Source organism: Gracilinanus agilis, chromosome 3 (assembly GCF_016433145.1).
Source record: "Gracilinanus agilis isolate LMUSP501 chromosome 3, AgileGrace, whole genome shotgun sequence".
In the NCBI taxonomy this organism is placed as follows: Eukaryota; Metazoa; Chordata; class Mammalia; order Didelphimorphia; family Didelphidae; genus Gracilinanus; species Gracilinanus agilis.
Genome location: NC_058132.1, coordinates 525,136,524 through 525,157,242, shown reverse-complemented (window position 1 = coordinate 525,157,242; position 20,719 = coordinate 525,136,524). Strand labels below are relative to the sequence as shown.

The following is a 20,719-nucleotide window of genomic DNA, read 5'->3' as shown; positions in this document are numbered from 1 at the left end:
AAATTAAGTTTTACCTTTTAGTTTTTGCTTGCCTCGGATTTTTGTCACCTGCTAACAGAGGAGCTCTTATGACTTGTGCTGTGGTCCTATGGGTGCTGCTTGGAACTCCAGCAGGTTATGTTGCTGCCAGGTTCTATAAATGTAAGTAAAAGCTGTGTAAAATAAATGGATGTATAAGTTCATTAGTCCAGATTTATCATAGTATTTCTTTTGTAAATTTGTACAGTTTGCTGTGAGAGTGATGTCAAAATAATTTGGCATACAAATTTGTTTTTTTAAAGTATATAAATAAAATGCTGTGCTCTTTCCATTGATTTACATTATAATTTCAGAACTGCTTAGGTTTTATTTCTATTGGATCCTCTGTTATCAGTAATACCTAATATTTTAAGTTGAAGTTGCTTGACTTTTTGACTTTTTCTATGTCAAGGACTGAAATATCTCCAGTATCTTCCCCTAGAAACTCAGTATTTATAGAAGCTCTGTTGCCTTTTTTTTTTTTAAATAAAAGAGTAATCATCCCAGTATGTTCAGATTTGCAATATACCTGCATGAGGAAATAAAAGACCATAGTAAGAGTTATTTTTCAGAAAATAATAAAATATAGGATTTAACATTTTCTCCAGCAATAGTTGCCAAAAGTTAAATACAGGATAATCCCAAAGTTTTAAGCTCTAGTAGTTTAAAACCACACCAAGACTTTTAGGACACCTGATTTATATTGTTCCATCTGTGTATAGCAGGAATTAGAATGTTTTCATCAATAGCGGTATTTTATCTCATTAGTATAGATTGTAATATTCTTAAGTTAGGAATTTTGTAATTGGAAATTAAAGGTTAAACCCAGTTTTCACTGAGCATGCTGGCTTCCTTTTAACAAATGGTGAAGTAAAAGTATACAAAGTGTCAGTTATAAGCTTTCTGTGCCTATTTTGCTTAGCTTTTTGTTAGTGTCAACTTTGTGGTTTTTTGGTTATAGCTTTGTTAAGACAATTTAGCAGTTAAAATGTTTCTTTTGGGCTTTGATATCAAGATGTAAGCACTACGTGTTTCTTTTCATATTCTTATTAACAAATTATTTAAGCCTTAGGCTTTAAACAACTTTGATTCTAAAATTACTTAACAAGCCTTTCATTTATTTAGAAAAATTAAAATACATAGTTAAAACACTAATTGTAATTGTAATTTTTTTTTTTTTTATCCTGGGACTCCCTTCTAGGAGCATAGGGCCACAACCAGTAGGCAATGGGTCACTCAGGGTCACCCAGCTGGGAAGTGTCTGAGCCCGGATTTGAACCTAGGATCTCTTGTCTCTAGGCCTGGCTCTCAATCCACTGAGCTAGCCCAGCTGCCCCTACTTTAGGTTGCAGTTTCTTTAGCAGATGTAGTTTTTACAGGGTGGGGTTGCTAGCCCCACGCCCAACCCTCCTCCTTTTTCATCCAGGCTAGGGACGTCCTTAGCCCAGGAGTGGTAAGGGTTATAGCAGTTTATTTTTCCTACAATTGGACCCCATTACATAGTTTTATTCAAATTAGTGAAATGGTTATTTCTTTATAAGGGAAAACAGCTTGTCTTTTAGAATTTTGATCTTGGCTAAGCTTAGCATTACTAAAATAATGTACATTAGGTATAATCTCATTACAGCATAATTTTCTGTACAGTGAAGGCATAATAATAGGTTATAATGGTGCTATATTAATCTAGTCACAACAAACTCTTCAATCCCTATCATTGTTAAAAAGTATAATGTTTAAAAGTACCTAAGCTGGGGCAGCTGGGTAGCTCAGTAGATTGAGAGCCAGGCCTAGAGACGGGAGGTCCTAGGTTCAAATCTGGCCTCAGACACTTCCCAGCTGTGTGACCCTGGGTAAGTCATTTGACCCCCATTGCCTAGCCCTTACCACTCTTCTGCCTTGGAACTAGTACACAGTATTAATTCCAAGATGGAAGGTAAGGGTTTAAAAAAAAAAGAAGTACCCAAGTAAGTGTCATTGGGAACATGATAACTATCTTTTAAGTATTCTAATGGCTATAGTATTGAAGAAGGATTATATTTGTTCTCCCTCTCCGAAGGCAGAAGTAGGAGAAATAATGGGAATTATTCTCATTCACTTGTGGGTTGAATCAGATTGACTTAAGTTCTGGAAAAGAGAGAATATAGGTATAGAGCTTTCCCAATGTTCTTTTGTTCTGTCAAATAGACATTGTTCAATCCTTTTCATCTTTTCCAACTTCACACATCCCAAATCCATTTAACTTCTGATTGATTCTCAGGCAACCTGATGAAATGTGCTTTAAGGATACAGCACATCCTTAGACAGAACAGAACGGAGTTTTCCTTAATGCCATCCCAACACACAAACCTTCACCAAGTCAGCCCTCTTGTACTTTTGATCTTAGACTTCATATTACATTGAAATAAAAATGCCTAGAAGATAAATGAGCCCCAATATAGAACTTTCAGGGTTTTCCCCATTTTGAACCCTCCACTGGTAGGGAAGCAAAATGTTTTTTACAAAGTCTTTGCATGACTTTGGTACTTTGTTTTAATAGTAAACATAATAACTAGAAGACTTGTATGTTATATTCTCTTTTTTTAAAAAAAAGACTATATTTTCTATAATTTTATTTTCTTCTGTAGCATTTGGTGGTGAGAAATGGAAAACAAACGTATTACTAACATCATTTCTTTGTCCGGGGTAAGTGAATTCTTCTGCCAACATCTTCATGTATAATAAGAAAGTTAAATGGGGGTAGAGCAGAAATTGTTCTAAAATTTTTTAAATTTAAAAACACTTCTTTGTGAACTTAAACACTAAATAAAATGAGCATGCATCTTTTACTTTTAAATATATAATAAATTCATTACTTAAATTTGAAAACTGCCTTGTTTGTTTCCTTCAGTTCTTCTTTACAGTGCATTAAAAATATTTTTTTCAATAACCATCTGATTTTTTTCCCCTTCCTTTCTTTTCTTTCATAACAACTCTTCTAACTCTGTTACCTGCCTGTTATGGGAGAGGGGTGGCAAGGCAAGACAATAATCCTTGTTAAAAATGCTCATAATCAAGCAAAAAAAATCACCACCTTGACCATGTTCAAAGATATGGTCCTGATTCTGCATCTTGAGTCTTTGATTTATCTTTTAGAATTGTAGTTGACTATCTTATTTATTGATCAGATTTCTTAAGTCCTTCATAGTTGTTTGATTTTATTGTTTACATGATTTTTTTGGATTCTGCTCACTCAGTTCACTCTGCATTACTTCATACAAACAAATCATACTGGCTTTCTATGAAGCCATTGCTTTTGTGATTTTATAGCACAATGATATTCTATTACCTTCATATACCATAATTTGTTCAGCCATTCTCCAATTGATATTGTTTCAGATTCTTTGCTATAATAAAAAATTTTGCTGCTATATTTTGTAAATTTGTGTCCTTTTCTTCTTCTTTGATCTGTTTGGAGTATAGGTCTAAGTATCACTGGATTAAAAAGTATGTGCACAGTTTAGTGACTCTGGGTATGAAAGTATGAACTAATTCACAGTTCCACCAATAGTGCATTAATGGAGGGCAGCTGGGTGGCTCAGTGGATTGAGAGTCAGGCCTAGGGATGGGAGAACCTAGGTTCAAATCTGACCTCAGACACTTCCTAGGTTTGTGTCTCTGGGAAAGCCATTTAACTACTATTGCCTAGCCCTTACCACTCTAATACCTTGGAACCGATACACAGCTTTGAGTCTAATTTGGAAGGTAAGGGTTAAAAACAACAACAATGCATTGATGTGCCTGTTTTCCCACAATTCCTCTAATAACTGTCATTTTCTTTTTTTTGGTCATTTTTCCAATTAATAGGCAATGGAAGCTTTGGGGGTTTTTTAATTGTTTTTTTCTCTTATTAAATATTTGTGGTATTTTAATAATCTTTTGATAGTTTGGACTCCTTTTGAAAATTGCCTGTTCATATCCTTTGATCATTTGTCTGTCAGGAAATAGCTCTTGTTTTCATATATTTGAATAATTTCTTCATATATCATGTGCCAGACTTTTATTAAAGAAATGTTGCTGCAAAATATTTTTTCTTAATTGTTTACTTTATAATTTTAACTACATTGATTTATTAAAGAAAAACTTTAATCAAAATCTCTATTTTATCTTTTATAATCTCTTCCTCTGACCATAGTTGAAAATATGTCTTTCTTTGCTCCTCTCTTTTATTCTGTCACCTTTTATATCTTGTCACATATCCATTTTAAGCTTATCTTAGTTTATGATGTGGGCTTTGATCTATACATAATTCCTGCTACTTTCTAGTTGTTCCAGCAGTTTTTGTCAGATAATGAATTTGGAGGGTCTTTGGGTTTGTTAAACACTGTACTGTATAACGTTCATTACTCCTGTATCAACTTCTATTTTTTAATAGTACATTTTGATAATTACTGCTTTGTTCTACTTCAAAGGGAAGGTTATTCAACAACTATTTTTATCTGTAAAATTAAGTGCTTCTAGTTTGGCAAGTAAGTTTTAGCTGGAAGTTTTTTCTCTTCTTAAAAATTATTCCGATGCTCATTCTCATTTCACATTACAATTGTTCTGTAGTACCCTATGTCTAAAATTTTCTGTTTAATTACAATAAAAACTTCCCTCCTGAAGATAGTTGAGATAAGCATGCATTCCTGTCTTCTAAGAAAGAATATTAACTCCTAATAATCCAGTCTCATTAGATCAAGGAATAAAGACTAGTAAAACCTCTGAAAGCCTATATCTGATATCTTCACATATCTAGAATAATTCAGAAGTTAGGCAGAAAAAAAAAAGCTTAGGTAGACAAAAGCTTCCAACCTCCTAGCAACAACAAAAATAGCCAAGAAAAGCTCAAGATTGTGCTTTAACAGGCTATGATTGACTTTTCCCTCACCAGAAGGAAAGGAGCAGGTTGATTGGCTGACAGTGTTCGTAAAAACCTGGGCCAGCCTTTTCTCCTGAAAACTGAGAAGTACAGGAGAGACCACAGGAGACCTTAGAAGAGACAAGAAAGGGGAAAAAAAGCATATAACAGGGAATCAATGCAACAGTCACTTATCAAGCACCTATTATGTGAGAGGTGGCAGCAGTGGTAGAGATCACAAGCAGTTAACCAGGATAGCTAGCACCAGACAATCTAAAAGAAAAGAGCCAGCAATAGAGACGGAGAATTGAATAGTTCTACAGTATGTGGGAGAGCAAACAGTTACCTATACTTCAATAGCCCTAGAAGGCAAAAGCATAGATAAATCTCTAGCTGTATGTAGGATAGACTATAGGGGAAAAGCCAAACAGCTAGCCTCCTGCAACTCAGACCCCTAATGATGTTATACCAAGAGCATGCCCAATGACACATTTAAGCAATTGGGCATTGGGGGAGAGGTCATTCATTTTACAGCAATAAGGAGAAGGCATAAATCTGTCATACACTCCAGTATATATATAAGTTGCAGAATTAAGTTTTTCACTGCATTGTACAAACTATCTTATGGATTCCACATTTCTAGTAAAAGACAAAACCCAAAAGTATAAGGAAGCTATGCTACGTTAAAAGAAAAATTGACATTTATATATAACTTGAAATGGATGAGCCCCATAAAACATCTATGGATTATTGTATTATTGATCTACCTTATGGGATAGATAGCAGGGTTCATAAAGATAGTTGTTCAACTTGAAGATTATGAGTTATCTTCAGCTATTATGCTGAACTGTGCTAAGTACCTACTTAAATTAGAACACTTATACCACTTTAAATAAAGTATTACTGATTCTCAGTTAAAAGGGTCAGAGTATACCCTACTTTTTTTTTTAAAATAACTTTCTGCCTTAGAACCAATCCTAAGTTCAGTTCCAAGGCAGAAGAGCAGTAAGGGCTAGATAGTTTGGGTAAAGTGACTTATGCAGGGTCACACAGGGAGGAAATATTTGAGGCATATTTGAGCCTAAGTCTCCTGTCTCTTACTTAGCTTTCTATTCACTGAGCCAAATGGCTGCCCTAGAGGATCCTCTTTTCTGAGTTTTGTGAAGTGGGGTCTAAGCATTCTACTTTGATGCAGATTTGTAAATGTATTTTTTAAAGAGTGACACTATAAGAAAAAATTTTTTTTTCTTAAGAAAGAAATTCTCTCTGGCAGCAGTTTTATCTTCTGAGAAGTTTTCTTATGCTGAAGAAACTGGGTTTGAATACTACTTGCCAACTTGGGCCTTGGCAACTAATAATTAGAATAAAAATATCAATATCTCACTTATGCATAGTGCTTTAAAGTTTATAAAGGACTTCATTCCCAACAACCCTTTAAGATAAATAACATATTATTCTCCCCCTTTTATAGGCAAAGGAAACACACTCATGTTTAATAATTTGTCAGTGATTGTATAGCTCGTAGGAGTAGGAGCCAGGACTTAAAACTTGGGCCCCCAAATTTAAACAAAATAAGAACAAATTATATATTGCAGATGTTGGAGTTACTCTTAGCCTGGAATAGTAGTGTGGGACTTGGATTCAGACAGATCTTAATTCTGCCCCTGACTTGTGTTATCTTTATGCCCATGGGCAACTCATTTAATCATTTATGGGTCTCAGCAAGTCTCTGAAACTAAGTTATAGATAAGTTAAGGAGCTACATTAGTGAAATTTTCCACATCTGAAATTTCCTACCTCAATAAAATCACAGATCAGAGTTTCCATATCCCCTGCCTCACCCCCCTGATTCCCTCTAATGTGTTTCTAGGGGGGGTTAACAATCACATTATTCAGGGGGCAGCTGGGTAGCTCAGTGGATTGAGAGCCAGGCCTAGAGATGGGAGGTCCTAGGTTCAAATCTGGCCTCAGACACTTTCCAGCTGTGTGACCCTTTTTAAGTCACTTGACCCCCATTGCCCACCCTTACCCCTCTTCTTCCTTGGAGCCAGTACACAGTATTGACTCCAAGACGGAAGGTAAGGTTTTTAAAAAAAAATTCACATTACCCATTTCTTATATAATTAAGCTAATGCATTATGAAGCAGACATTTTTCCAACTAGTCTGTATCTTTAGTAGATTCATAGAAATGTAATTTCAGAATCTACTGATTCTGATAACATATATACTTACTTGAAGATAGCAAAGCTAACCTGTTGTTAGATAAAGGCAAGTAGGTAGTGTAGTATAATAAAAAGAACATTGAGCTAGAATTCAGCAGACCTATATTTCAGTTCCAGTTGCACCACCAAACTTTTCCAAGGCTCAGTTTCATCTTCTATAAAATGATGATAATCATTGTTAATCAACACAGGGTAGTTGTGCTGAATAAATGAAATACTGAATCCGAATGTCCATTGATAATTTTTATAACCTGTAAATGTATGGTTTATGATTACTATTAATTGCTTTTAGAAAAATGTGTTCATCCTCAGGAAGTCTTCATGAGTATAGTTACTGTTTTCTTGCTCTCCTAATGTTCATTGATTTTAGGACTAGTTTTTCAGAATATCAAATGCTATTTAAAAAAAAGATTCCATGAGAATGTTGATTTATCATTCATTGACTCTAAAGGACTTTGCTGTAGTATTATAAAGAAGACATTTTATTGTACCTGGAATTCTGTACAGAGTCAAACATTAATTTATTGTGTAAGTTATCATGTAGAAAATTTTGACCTCGCATATGTGATGATAATAAATTATTAGGCTTTGTATGTTTGTTCCAGAGTATAATTATGCAAATCCTTGAAATGATGAAACTGTTCCTTCACACCTTGCAAACAAGTACATACAAGCAGACAAAGAATTGCATACAGTTTATCATTCAAGTGATGCAGAAATAACATATACTATTTTGAAAAATGCTGACAAGTCAAAGAAAACTGATCGGTAACCTTGAAAATGATTTTCTGGAAGGCAGGTAGCTATTTTATATTGCCAATGAAGCTGCACACCCACTCCATTCTTGAGAAATAGGCAAAAAACAGAAAGCAAATTTCTATTTCTATACCATATATATCTATAGCATACAATAGTTGATATTCCTGATAGTGATCCTTTATTATCAGTAAAACTTAAGTATAACATCCATATGGAAAGGGAAGCATGTTTTTACTTTTTTTAAAAAAATTTATCTTTATTGTCATGCAAAACACTTTTTATGTTGGTCATTGTTGTAAGAACCAAGTCATACATAACCAAAACCCCCAAATAAAATCATGAATACACTGATGTGAAAGATTACTTCAACAGTTCTTTCTGGAGGTGGATAGCATTCCCCATCATAAGTCTTTCAGGATTGTCTTAGATTATTGCATTGCTGAGAATAGCCAAGTTTTCACAGATAATCATTGTCCAATATTTTTGTTATGTGCAATGTTCTCCCAGTTCTGCTTATTTCACTCTTCATAAATTCCTACAGATGTTTCCAGCTTTTTCTGAAATCATATTGGTTATAATTTCTTATAGTATTCTGTAACTAACATGTACCACAATCTGTTCAGCCATTCCTCAATTAATGGACATCCCCTCAATTTCCAATTCTTTGCTACTACAAAAAGAGGAAGTATATTATTATTTAGAAAAGGGAAACAAATAGCATGTTAGAAATATATCCTTTAAAATGTTAAATAAAATGTATAGAATTATTTAGGACAGTTCATTCCCAGATGATTTACAGTGATCAAAGTTTGACATCTTTATTTGATGTTTTCTTACAACTATGTGAATGGTATGGGTCAGTTTAACCTATGATTATTCATGTAGTGATTTAATATCATTTTTTTTTTACTTTTCTCATGTTCTTCCATCAAAAAAACCGTTGTGTTTTTCAGGATTGTGTTTGCTGATTTCTTTATAATGAACCTGATTCTGTGGGGAGAAGGATCTTCAGCAGCTATTCCCTTTGGGACTCTGGTTGCCATATTGGCCCTTTGGTTTTGCATTTCAGTGCCACTGACTTTTATTGGTGCCTACTTTGGTTTTAAGAAAAATGTGAGTTCACAGACATGTATGTATATGAAAAATGCAATTTTCTATTCAGATCTTAAGAGATTTGACAGCTTAAAAGAAGCAAATTCTTTATTATCTTTCCTGCTTTATCAGGTTTTCATAGGAATTTAATGAATTCTTAGTTTATTGAGTCCACAAACTTGTTTTGAGCAGTGCTTTTTTTTTAACTGTCAGAAAGTATGGCATCAATACTTCCATGATATTCTGTCTATTCTGCTCCCATTCTCACTTAAATATATCCATGAAGTCATATATTAGTAAATGTATGTCTTATAGAGTATGTTTTACTACTCTGCCTACTTTGCATACTGACAAATATTTTCATTTATAATTTAAGACTTAATATGACTGTAAAGGTTCATTTCCTTAAATAATAAGTTTGTTGCAAAATTATATTCCCAAAAATGTTCTTTTGTATGATAAGGGAAGAATGAAGTTACTATTTATGTATGTATATGCACATAAATAAAATTTTAAGTTCAGTTTCCTTCAACCTATTCATCCAACAACAAATGAAATAAAAGTACTAATAGTCAAAACATTTGTTAAAGTATGCTAATTTGGCATCACTGTGTTGAACTGAAATTATAGAGTGCATTTCTGAAACCCTTTACAGAAAAAATGAACATCTCTACCCATAAATGAATATGTTTAGGTACTTTTTAATTTCCTTTTTTTCACGGTGTCATGTAGTGTGTTATGAAAGGGACAATAATTGAGCTTATCACCAATAGCCCATGGTCATAAAGCTTCATACAGCCTCATTGTATTCACTATGTTCTTAATAAAATTGAGCAATTTTAGTAAAGATGACAGTATTCCATCTCCATATGAAAAAATACACTGACAAAGTTTTCAGTACTAGCTGATTTTTTTCCGCAATAAGTATATAATTAAAAAGAAAACTCTAGCTGTACCTTGTTATTAACTACTATTTGCACAGTACTACATTATCTACTTCTGTGTGTTTCTTACTTTGTCTAAAGCCATTAGTCAGTGGATAGCTGCTGGAAACAGTGGTGACTTAATCCAGTAAGCCAGATCTGAATATAGCACTTAGTGGTCTCTAGTTCATTGCTTTTAAATACAAATTTCAGTTTGATGACTTAAGTAGACTTCTCTTACCATTAGTGTCAGCATGGAAGCTAAGGGAAAAGCTGGCAAATAGTCCAGTACAGAGAATATTTTAAATGGATATATAATTATTCCTTTCCTCTTTTCTTAAAGGCCATTGAACATCCAGTCCGTACCAATCAGATCCCTCGTCAGATTCCTGAACAATCATTTTACACAAAACCATTACCTGGTATTATTATGGGAGGAATTTTGCCCTTTGGGTGCATCTTTATACAACTTTTCTTTATTCTGAATAGTATCTGGTAAGCTAACTACAAAGACTTCATTCTCAGAAATATCACATTAGATGATGACTTTACTGTTTGCTCAATAGGGTTGATATATTAAAAATACTATTATGGATATAACAAATGTAGACAGTTATCCAATAAGCAGAAATCTTTAATTGTCAAAAGATCCTTTTCTATGAAGAAGAAAGTTCTATGCTATTGATTTCCTGTTGTATACATTCTGGTAATCCTCAAAATACCATAGGTAACTAATATGCTATGTTATGATCATTGTATGATGAATTCCACTGGTACAGTTACTGTTGAAAATGGCATGACATGATAACAAAGAATAAGCCTGATTTTTCTAGGTGAATAATGAATTTTTATGAATATTTAACTTTAGGGTATGTACCAAACTATAAACTTTTTCATTTTTATATATTTTTAGGCAATATTGGTATCAACTTTAATGCCAAAGGTAGAAGAAACAAAAAATTAGTTATATATTCTAAATTGAGTTTCTGTTTTAGGTCCTAGGTAAATGAAATTGCTTTTTCTCCCCTTCTTTGTTCTCCTCAACTTTAATAGGCCTTAGTATTCTTTTTGACTTGTTAGGTTGGTTTTTATAACTTTGAGAAGTGACTAGTTAATTTGACATTTTTTAATATAGAAAAATTATTTCAATTTCAAATTGACATTTTGTCATTTTAGGTCTCATCAGATGTATTATATGTTTGGCTTCCTATTTCTGGTGTTTATCATTTTGGTTATTACATGTTCTGAGGCAACAATTCTACTTTGCTATTTCCATCTGTGTGCGGAGGTATGTATTAGTAATCTTTAGCTATGCTCATTTTTAAACAGTATACATAATTTTTATTCTGTGCATAATTTATTTCTATGTATAATTTTATTCATTATATGCTCTAATTAAGTTCATCTTAGCAAGATTTGGCATGTATGGATTCCAAAGTTAAAACTTCTTTAGGAAGGTCATTAGGCAATGAAATCAATTAAAATACAACTCTCTAATTCATTGAGTTGCATTAGTTTTTTGGCATTGAGGACTTTTTGAACATATGTAGACTTACACAGAAATTTGATAATGAAGTCCTCTATCTATGTTTCTTAGATCATCTACCAGGTAAAAATTTGATGTTATCTTCAGGACAGATCTAATAGCTTTAATTGTGGATTACACAAAATACTTGTTACTAAACTGAAAAATTACAGTGTTATACAAATTGCCAGGGACAATTTAAAATAAATTTATTCACATAATAATAAGCCTTATACATTTTTGAATCGCTTAAATATAATGATGTTCTTCTTATTGCAGTTGCTTTGATTTGTATGATTTGACATTGAGTTCATCAGATTTTGATAAGTTTTTAAAATTCTTTATTGTGAAACTACACTTTTATTACTTCTGTTATTAAGTCTTTGAGCAAGTCCATTTTCCAATGTTAATATTTGCTTGTAGCTCATAGGTTTTCAGAGACCTTTAAATCATGTAAGAGGCAGTTGCTTGGCACACTAGAAAGAACATCACAAAGATGAGGAAACCTGAGTTCAAATCCTGTCACAAGCACTAGATGTTTATCCCTGGACAAGTCACTTTAACCTTAGTCTACCTCAATTTCTTCATCTTTTAAATGGGTATAATAACAGCACCTACCCCCATCTACACCCCTAGAATGGTTGAGAGGTTAAGATAATAATTGTATAGTTTTATCAATCTTAAAGTGCTTTGCTAACTATTATCACAACATTATCACCACCATCATCATCAAGTTCACAGCCCATTGAAGCATATTTATATCCATCTCAGGTTAATTTCATAATCATGAGGGAAGCATGATATGGTGAGGAGGGGTCCTCTTGTGATGTTCCATCTCCATTTAAATTCCAGAACAATTTGGTTTCTTCTTCTTTAAGTATTTATGAAAATTCTTTCAATGGGGATAAACCTTCCATGCCCCATTGGCTATTTAAAAAAAATCCCCCAAACATTTGAGAGTGGTTGTTTTGCAGTCTAATGAAGATAAACATTTCTTTATGGTTCATCTGAACTTAAGAAAGTGATTCTGGTATATCCTTGAATAAAAAAATGTGTTTCATTAAGAAAAGATTATTTTTTAGCCATCATTAGTATTTAGTCTTGCCCGTATTGAGCATATTTCCTTCTTAGCAAGGGTTACAAGATTTTTAAAATCTTTATTCTTCCAACTTTTAGAAGCACTTAACATTCAATAGAGGAACAAATAACAATCCCTATAGCAGTAGTTCAGGCGATCTGAACATTTAGTTGGTTGTTTTATGAGGATTAATTAGACTGTTTTGAAGTAATAGTTTGTCCATTCTTGACTTAAAAAATTTTTTTTTCATTCACATTTCACACTGTACTTGAGAACATATGATTTTGTTTCATTGCGGACTCAAACAGTCTTGAAATGTTTGACTTCCCCAAAACACCAATTACCATATTGCCTCTATCGTCATTGGCATGCTGGTTAAGAATTATAAATTTTGCAGATTTCTTTTCTTAAATACTTACTTAAAAAAGATCAAGAAGAGTGAAACATGTATCTAGCACTGTAGTTGACAGAGAACTAGCCTTAGTTGGGCAAAATCAGCCTTAACCCAGTTTCATCTGGCTAAGATTAAGCATTCTGAATCACCCATATGGATGAATGAGTGCAACTTTTATTAAGTACAGTATGCAAAGCACTAGAGATACAAATAGAAAAGTCATACAATTCCTTTTCTCAAGGAACTCCCATTCTAATATGGGAGATAACACATAGAAAAGGTTTTAGCTGCAAGTCAGATGGAAGAGCCCCATAGGATGAAGTGGCAAAGCACATAGTAATGCTTTTTTTAATGTCATTTTATTTTTTTAAAAAATCACACTAGTTTTTGATGTTGAATTGTTTGACAAGGCCAGGACTTTTGGTGACAAGAATTTTTATTTCTGGGTCTTTATTAGCTGTGACTATAGCTCCTGCAGGTGCCAAGCTGCATCTATACAGGGGGTGAGATTTCCTAGGATGTTGCTTACAGGTACTGGACTGCAAACATTGCTCTTCCTAAGGCACTTGGGTTTAGCGTCTGGACTGTCTTCATTAGGGTCTCAGGAAATTGTAGTCAGAGTGATAGTGGTGGTTGAACTTTGCTAGCACATTCTGCCTCTTATCTCTCCCTTGGATGCCTTGCTACTTCAGCTAAGCTGCTGGCTAATTTGCCCTGGATGTAGCAGTTAGGGGAGATATCTGGCTCACTTCCCTGGATGATGGCTGCTAGGGCTGAGCTATAGATTCATAACATAAGCTGTCACAAAATAAGACAATATCAGAATTAATACTTGCTCTCAATTGATTTGACATCTTTATACTTAAGGAGCTTTAGGCGAGTGCTATAGTATTTTAAACTAATTTTGAAAATTTCATATGTAAAGATCAAAGTTTGTATTTCTTGTTCCATTTAGTCTAAAGGAAAGGACAATTCTTTTTTTAAACCTGTACCTTTCGTCTTAGAATCAATACTATGTGTTGGCTCCAAAACAGAAAGCAGTAAGAGCTAGGCAGTGGGAGTTAAGTGACTTGCCCAGGGTCTCATAGTTATTGAGTTTCTGAGACCGGATTTGGACTCAGAATCTCCTGTCTGCAGGCCTGGTTCTCTCTCAACCATTGAGCTACCTACCTGCCCCCCAAAAACAGTCTTATAAAAGGAGAATTTTATTAATGATTTAAATATGGTGCTCTTAAGATAATTTTATTTTAGACTGGTTAAGAAGTGCATTAGAAATTTTCTTTAGTGCCTGTCTGCATCATTTATTAAAGTAGTGTCAAACTCAAAGAGAAACAGATCCCTGCACACCTCATAGTGACTTAGAAAAACACAATTTAACATTATCTTTGTTACATTATAACTTTATTTTCTTAAACATTTCCGAGTTACATTCTAATCTTTTTTGGGCCCGTTTAGAAGTTTTTGTGAGGAAAGGAGGAGAGTTTCTACACCTCTGATTTACTATATTGTTTCTCTTGCTTTTCCCTATCATTATCTGAGTTATCTAATAATAGCAAATGATATAAGGAATGGAGTTTTAGATTATACTAACAGTATTTATATTTGGCTTTGTAATATGTTTTGACAATTTTATTTGGATGACTATTCTGTTAGAGAAGACATCTCCCTGTTAGTAGAAATGAATCCATACCATGAAAGTCTAAATAACATTAGAAAGTTTCCAGGTTCTGTGATCCACTAAAGGTCCAATCTCTTTGCAAATTTTTGGTTTTTACCTCCTTTAAAAGGGTTCCTAAAAGTAAATAAAAAGTTATCTCACCAAATTGTTATTTAAACCTACTTTGCTTAATTCTCTCAATGGGAACTGAAAGCAGGCTTGACCATACCTAACTTAATTCTTTCTAATATATAAAACTAAAATTTATAAATAGAGAAGAATAATCTGGAAACCTATCAGTAACTTTTTTATGTTTATGTGGAATTTTTGAGGTGGGGGGATGTGACTCAAATATAACTGTCTTTGACGGTTTGATTTTTTTTTTCTTTCCCATTTGGCCAGACTTGTAAACACTTTTCTGGTTATGAACACTGACAGGAGGTAGAGAAGAGAAAAGGATTTTGATTCTTCTTAGCACCTTTAGAAAAGGGTTTGGTTTTTGCCCCCCAAAACAAGTGAAAATAATACTCCCTACTCTAAGCACAGAAGCAGGAGTTTGTGGGTAGGAAGTTCTTTATGTTGTTAAACACTGTCACTTGCTTAATTCTTAATTTGTTTTGTTTGAGGTTTGGAGTGTGTGTGTGTGTGTGTAATTATTTTTCCATATTAAACAAAAGAGTTCTATTCTGGAGGGATGAGTTATATGCAGAAATGTGATAGAGATTCAAAAAGAATCGGCATAATTTGTTTAAAGAAAAGGGTTTAGTGGGTTTGCAACTAAAGGCTAAAATTGGACATTTGGAAAATCTGTACTTTATTTCTTCAGTCTCTTTAATGAAATACTGTTTGTTTCTTATTACTGATGGGTGTTTTTTCCCCCCCTCCTAGGATTATCACTGGCAATGGCGTTCATTCCTCACCAGTGGCTTCACTGCAGTATATTTCTTAATTTATGCTATACACTATTTCTTTTCAAAGCTACAAATCATAGGAACAGCCAGTACAATTTTGTACTTTGGTTATACTATGATAATGGTCTTGATCTTCTTCCTTTTTACAGGTAATTATTAAAACTCCTTTCATTTAGAAACATTTCAGTTTATTTTGAGGATAATGGTTCAGATAGCTTCTATAAAATTTCACGAAACCTGTAAGTGTTCCCACTATCCTGTCAAATCCCCCTCTTTCCTATAGTATAAAAGTTAGTTTATCCACTAACCTTAAAAGGTAAATAGAGCAGAGAATTGTATGGGATGGGGTAATGGTAGCCTCTCAAAAGTAGCTTTACTGTGGAAGGCAGTGTTATATACTTTCTAGAAATATGGGCGTTGTTCTTCATAAACTTCCTCTTGACTGTACGCACTTGTCCAAATGCTCCCTACTCCCAGCTGGGGAAATAGTACTCTAGCTCAGGATAGAAGGGATAGTCCTCCAATGGAGAATGAAGGAGGAAATGGGGGGATGTGGGGACCAGTAGATCACACAAAGGAAGGATTCCCCTTTAGCTAAGTAAAGTAGAAAATTAAATAATCATGTTCCATCCTGGGGTGTTCAGAGCCTAGGAAACATCACACTATTCTCATCAATAATAAATACTTTTTTTAGGTACCTATTTGTGTATCATATACAATGAATAGTGTCAAAAAGTTAAACTCTGATAGTCATTGATAAAATACCAGTTTATGTCAGAAACTTTTTATAAAAAATAAATGAATCAAGACAGTCTTTCACAAGGTTTTTAATCCAACTGTCCTCCTCAGGGTTCTCACAAAATGAAAATACAAATTGTTAAAATTTGAAAATTTTTCTTGCTGTAGTTAAGAGTGAGAGAAGCATCTTTTAAATATTTATTATATATCAAAATTAATGAGATTTTTACAAAGCTGTCATCTAAGGCTCAATAGAGAAGGAAGGTAATAGCAGTCAGGTTAACTTAAAAAAAGCAAGACTAGGAGGATTTTGTTTCCATGTTAGAGGGTCTAGATCCCCCATCTGAATATTATTAGCTTAAAGTTAGAATATTCATACTAAGTCTCTGTCTTCTCTGAATATATGGCTTATAATTTGTGAAAATTCATTTGGAATTCTATTTTATTCTGTCTGATGACATCATTGATATTGTTATGTAGTGTGTTATTTGTATATGTTCCTATTTTTGTATTTCCATATGGAGATTGTAAGATTTTTTTTGAGAGCAAGAACTATGCATTATTTACCTAAACAATGCTATAGGTAAATATTTTATGAATAAGTAAACTTTAAAAATATTTATGGTTACTTTTAAACTTAACTTTAAAGGAAGTATACTTGACTTGAAATCTTTGAACTTTAAACAAATTTAATAACTATTTCAACATAATTTGGTTTTCTTTGTAATCTTATGTGTTTAAAAACATTATATTGAAAAGTGGTCTGTAAGCTTCATTAGACTGTTAAAAGTGTCTATAACACAAAATTAGAATGAAAATCCCTGTTCTAAGCACATGTATGATAGCAGGGTTTTTTAACAGGGAGGGGGGAAGTTCAGATGAGGAGGGAGCAAATAGCCATTTGTTAAACACCTCACTTTGTATGTGCTTCTTTTGATGCTCAGTACTATTCTGTGAGGTAGGTGCTATTAATTCCATTTTCAAGATGAGGAAACTGAGGCAGACAACAGTTAGATAACTTGCCCAGAGCCACAAAGCTAATTAGTGTGTTAGGCTGGTTTTGTACACAGATCTTCTTGACTCTAAACCTAGCACTCTATTCGTTGCATCATATAGATACCTCAGATATGTGATTTCATCATTATAAATTGCCCAGAGAAAGGAATTTCCCTTAACCATTTGTTCAGGAAAACCTAGGAGCTAAAAGAGAATATATTTTTATTTTTATTACAGCATTTTTGCTACTATTTGCCATAATATAGGAGCTGGGTATTCCTTTCCTGTTCTTTCAATATGAGACATACTTTAGTCACTTCATATTACAGGTCATTAATCAGAGCAAGAATGATTCTTAGTTATGTGATAGATATATATAGACCTAAAGCCATATGTTCCGGAAAATCAGTCTGCTAAACAGCAATGATCTTGAGTGATTAATTATTGTATGGATGTTTCCACATATATACACTCAAATATTTTTATATTGTCCTTTACCAGCATAAAATGAGGATTGTTGAGTTTTTATCTAAATTAATTCCATGAATGTTCATTAGCTATTTACTCTGTGTAAAGTACTGTGATGTAGTATTTTTGTTTCATAAAATATAATTCTCCCATTAATTCAAACTATCATTATCAATTTTAAAAGTACCCAGAGACTTAAAGAATTCTTCTGTGGAAGCCCTGTGACTTTTCATCCTAGTTTTGCCACACTAAATTAAATATTTATTAAATCTCTTACCTTTCTTTTGCTTTGCATAAAGAAGGATATGTTTTCATTATACTCCATATTTACAAAGTGGAAATACAGGTATTAGGATTCAGAATTTGGTGAAATTAATACCTTCCAGTTATGAAAATATATAACCATCATTTTGTCACAGGTTGAGGGCACCCATCTTGGCAAGTAAATGTGGTTTCCAGGTAGATTAAATTCAGATTAATCCAGCTTTACTCATATTTCTGAGAATTGCCAGGAACAAAGTGAAATGGCTAATCACAGTCTCCCGTTTTTTCTCCTTCTTCTTTCAGACAAACAAAACAAAATACCAAGCACACAGTGCTCTCAAATATACTCTTATCCAAAAATCTTTCAAATAGTTTTCTGCTGGGAGTAGACAGGGAGCTAAGCAAAATTCAGAATTTATTTCATAGCAGTATCTAGATTTATAAGTCTCTTGAGGCATTCCCCCCTTCTGCCCAACAGGAGGAGACTTTGAAATTTGGGGAATGGGAAAAAGAACTAGACCTCAAGTTACTTCTAGGACTCCAGTTCTGGAACTGGGTGTGTAGCATGGTGGGGTAGGTAGGGTAAGGTAGAATATTATCCACTCTATTTACCTGTAATTCATTTTAACTGTCAATCTTGTAGCTAGAGCTTGGTTCACATTGGAATGAGAGAGAATTTGAGCCTGAAGTTGGTGTAGGAAGTACATTCTAGGAACCAGCTGGGTATGGTCTCCAGTAGCAAAAAGGAGGAATTCTCAGGATTCTTGTGGGCACCTAACTGGATTGACTACTTCAGATGTCCATTTGTATGTTAGAGATCTACAGAAGTTGGAGACCTACTTCATCTACTATGTAGTATTAAGTGTTCATAATGACAAGCAGAGGTATTGTGGAATAACTATCAAAGCAGATTAGTATTGAATGTTTTGTCTTTCAAGCCTTGGGACGTTGATCATCCATTTAGTTAAGGAAACTCGAGTCAATCACAATATCCTCATTTAGTTGAATTCATACATTTTATTTTATAACTTTAAATATTAAATTTAAATTGGCCACAAAATTCCCTGTCCCTGGAAATATTGAAAAATACATTGAACCGACTTTTTAACAGAGAATTCAGGAGAATAATGCATGGAGCAGAATAACCTTGAGTCCCTTCATTCTAAGATTTCATGATTTTATATTGTGAAATTTTTTTGTGATAATAACAGTTTTTCATTCTATAATAGAAAAAGTTTGCTTGAAATTAAAATAGTTGCATCTAGGAAATTTGAGCAGTAGTTTCCATTTCAAATGGTACCAAAGTAAAGTATTAAGAGGATTTGAGTAACTTTTAGGTATCTTTACCTTTTTTTTTTTTTTTGTCATGGGCTTCCTTTAACTCTCTTCTCAGAGTTATTTTAAAAATGCATAAAATAAAATACGTAGGATTACAAAGGAAACCAATTCTATTGAAATTTTTTTTGTCAGTTATTATTTTTTTAAAGCAAGCTCACAGACCACAGGATTAGAGCCTCTACTATAAGCCAAATAATTGCAGATGAGAGTATATTTAACAAAAAAGTTTAATAGAACTGTAACAACTAAATGTTTTGTGCATACTTTGCTCGTTCATTTTAGATTTGTGTTTTTCTTATTTATTAACAACAAATTTTTTTTTTTAGGAACAATTGGCTTTTTTGCATGCTTCTGGTTTGTGACCAAAATTTACAGTGTGGTGAAGGTTGACTGAAGAAGCTAATGTCCTCCAGTTAAAACAGAAATAAATTAAATTCTTCATCAACAAAGACCTGTTTTTGTGAATACCTTGAATTTATCAGAAGTATTGGCCCTAGTATTCCTTCAGAAACGTTACTAAATACACCTCTTCCCATATACCTGTTCCCACAAAATGTGTTTTCCACTAAACATTTGTATTGTGATTTGATTTAAATATATCTTCAGTTCTCTATGAAGAGCAAGTTTAAATATTATGTGCATTTGTAAATACAATAGCTATAATATTTACAATACTTCTAATGGCAGAATAGAGGAAGCTGTATCAAGCAACTTAATGCTTACAAAATAAAGGACAGTTAATTGTAAATAGGATTTTCTAGGCTCAGTAGGTGGAAAGAATTATTTTTCTTTGAATGAAGTAACTTTTTATCATGGTAATTTTGAAGGATGACTCCTATGATGTGTTAATTTTATTTGGGATGTGGCTTTTTAAAAAAAAAAAACAAATCTTGTACTGGTTGTAATTGTTCATATATTCCTACTTCTCTATGTTGACTTCATTATTCCCATGGTATTGGCCTTTTAAACTATGTGCCTCTGAGTCTTTGGATTTATAAATTTGTTATCTTAATAAATATTGTAAAAATGTCTACATTGCATCATTACCTGTTAATAATTATATTCTTGAAAGTTCTGTAAATACAAATATAGTTAGTTGATAATATTTTGAAATGATTTATAGTATTTTGTTGAATTTTGCTATATTTTGTTAATGTAGAATTTTTAGTTTTTTCATATAATTTAAATTCAATCTTCTGCACTACATGACTAATCCAAAAATTTTAATTGTTGAATAATAGTGAAGTTACTATATCCATACATCCAACCAGTGCATTCTGCTGAAAGTCCAATGTTTAATGTCTGAATAATCATTGAGAATTTTTTATACTAACTGGTTTCAGGTAAGGGTTGTTTGTTTTTTTGTGGTGGTGTTTTTTTTAATATTCAATAAGTGTTTCTCACATATTAAGGAAAGGTATTTTCTCATTCACCTGACTAATTGAAGTTTATTCATTTA

General features: G+C 33.1%; 1 protein-coding gene across 1 annotated transcript in view; it reads left to right on the top strand.

Moving 5' to 3' along the window:
- TM9SF2 (transmembrane 9 superfamily member 2) overlaps positions 1-20,291 on the top strand; it is an 85,891-nt gene extending 65,600 nt beyond the window's left edge. The window contains exons 11-17 of the mRNA XM_044670549.1: positions 22-141; positions 2,643-2,700; positions 8,830-8,989; positions 10,235-10,386; positions 11,068-11,179; positions 15,434-15,605; positions 19,587-20,291. Of these exons, the coding sequence (XP_044526484.1) occupies positions 22-141; positions 2,643-2,700; positions 8,830-8,989; positions 10,235-10,386; positions 11,068-11,179; positions 15,434-15,605; positions 19,587-19,654 (842 nt within the window). The 3' untranslated portion in view covers positions 19,655-20,291. The remainder of the gene's footprint in view (positions 1-21; positions 142-2,642; positions 2,701-8,829; positions 8,990-10,234; positions 10,387-11,067; positions 11,180-15,433; positions 15,606-19,586) is intronic.
- Positions 20,292-20,719: the final 428 nt, after the last annotated feature.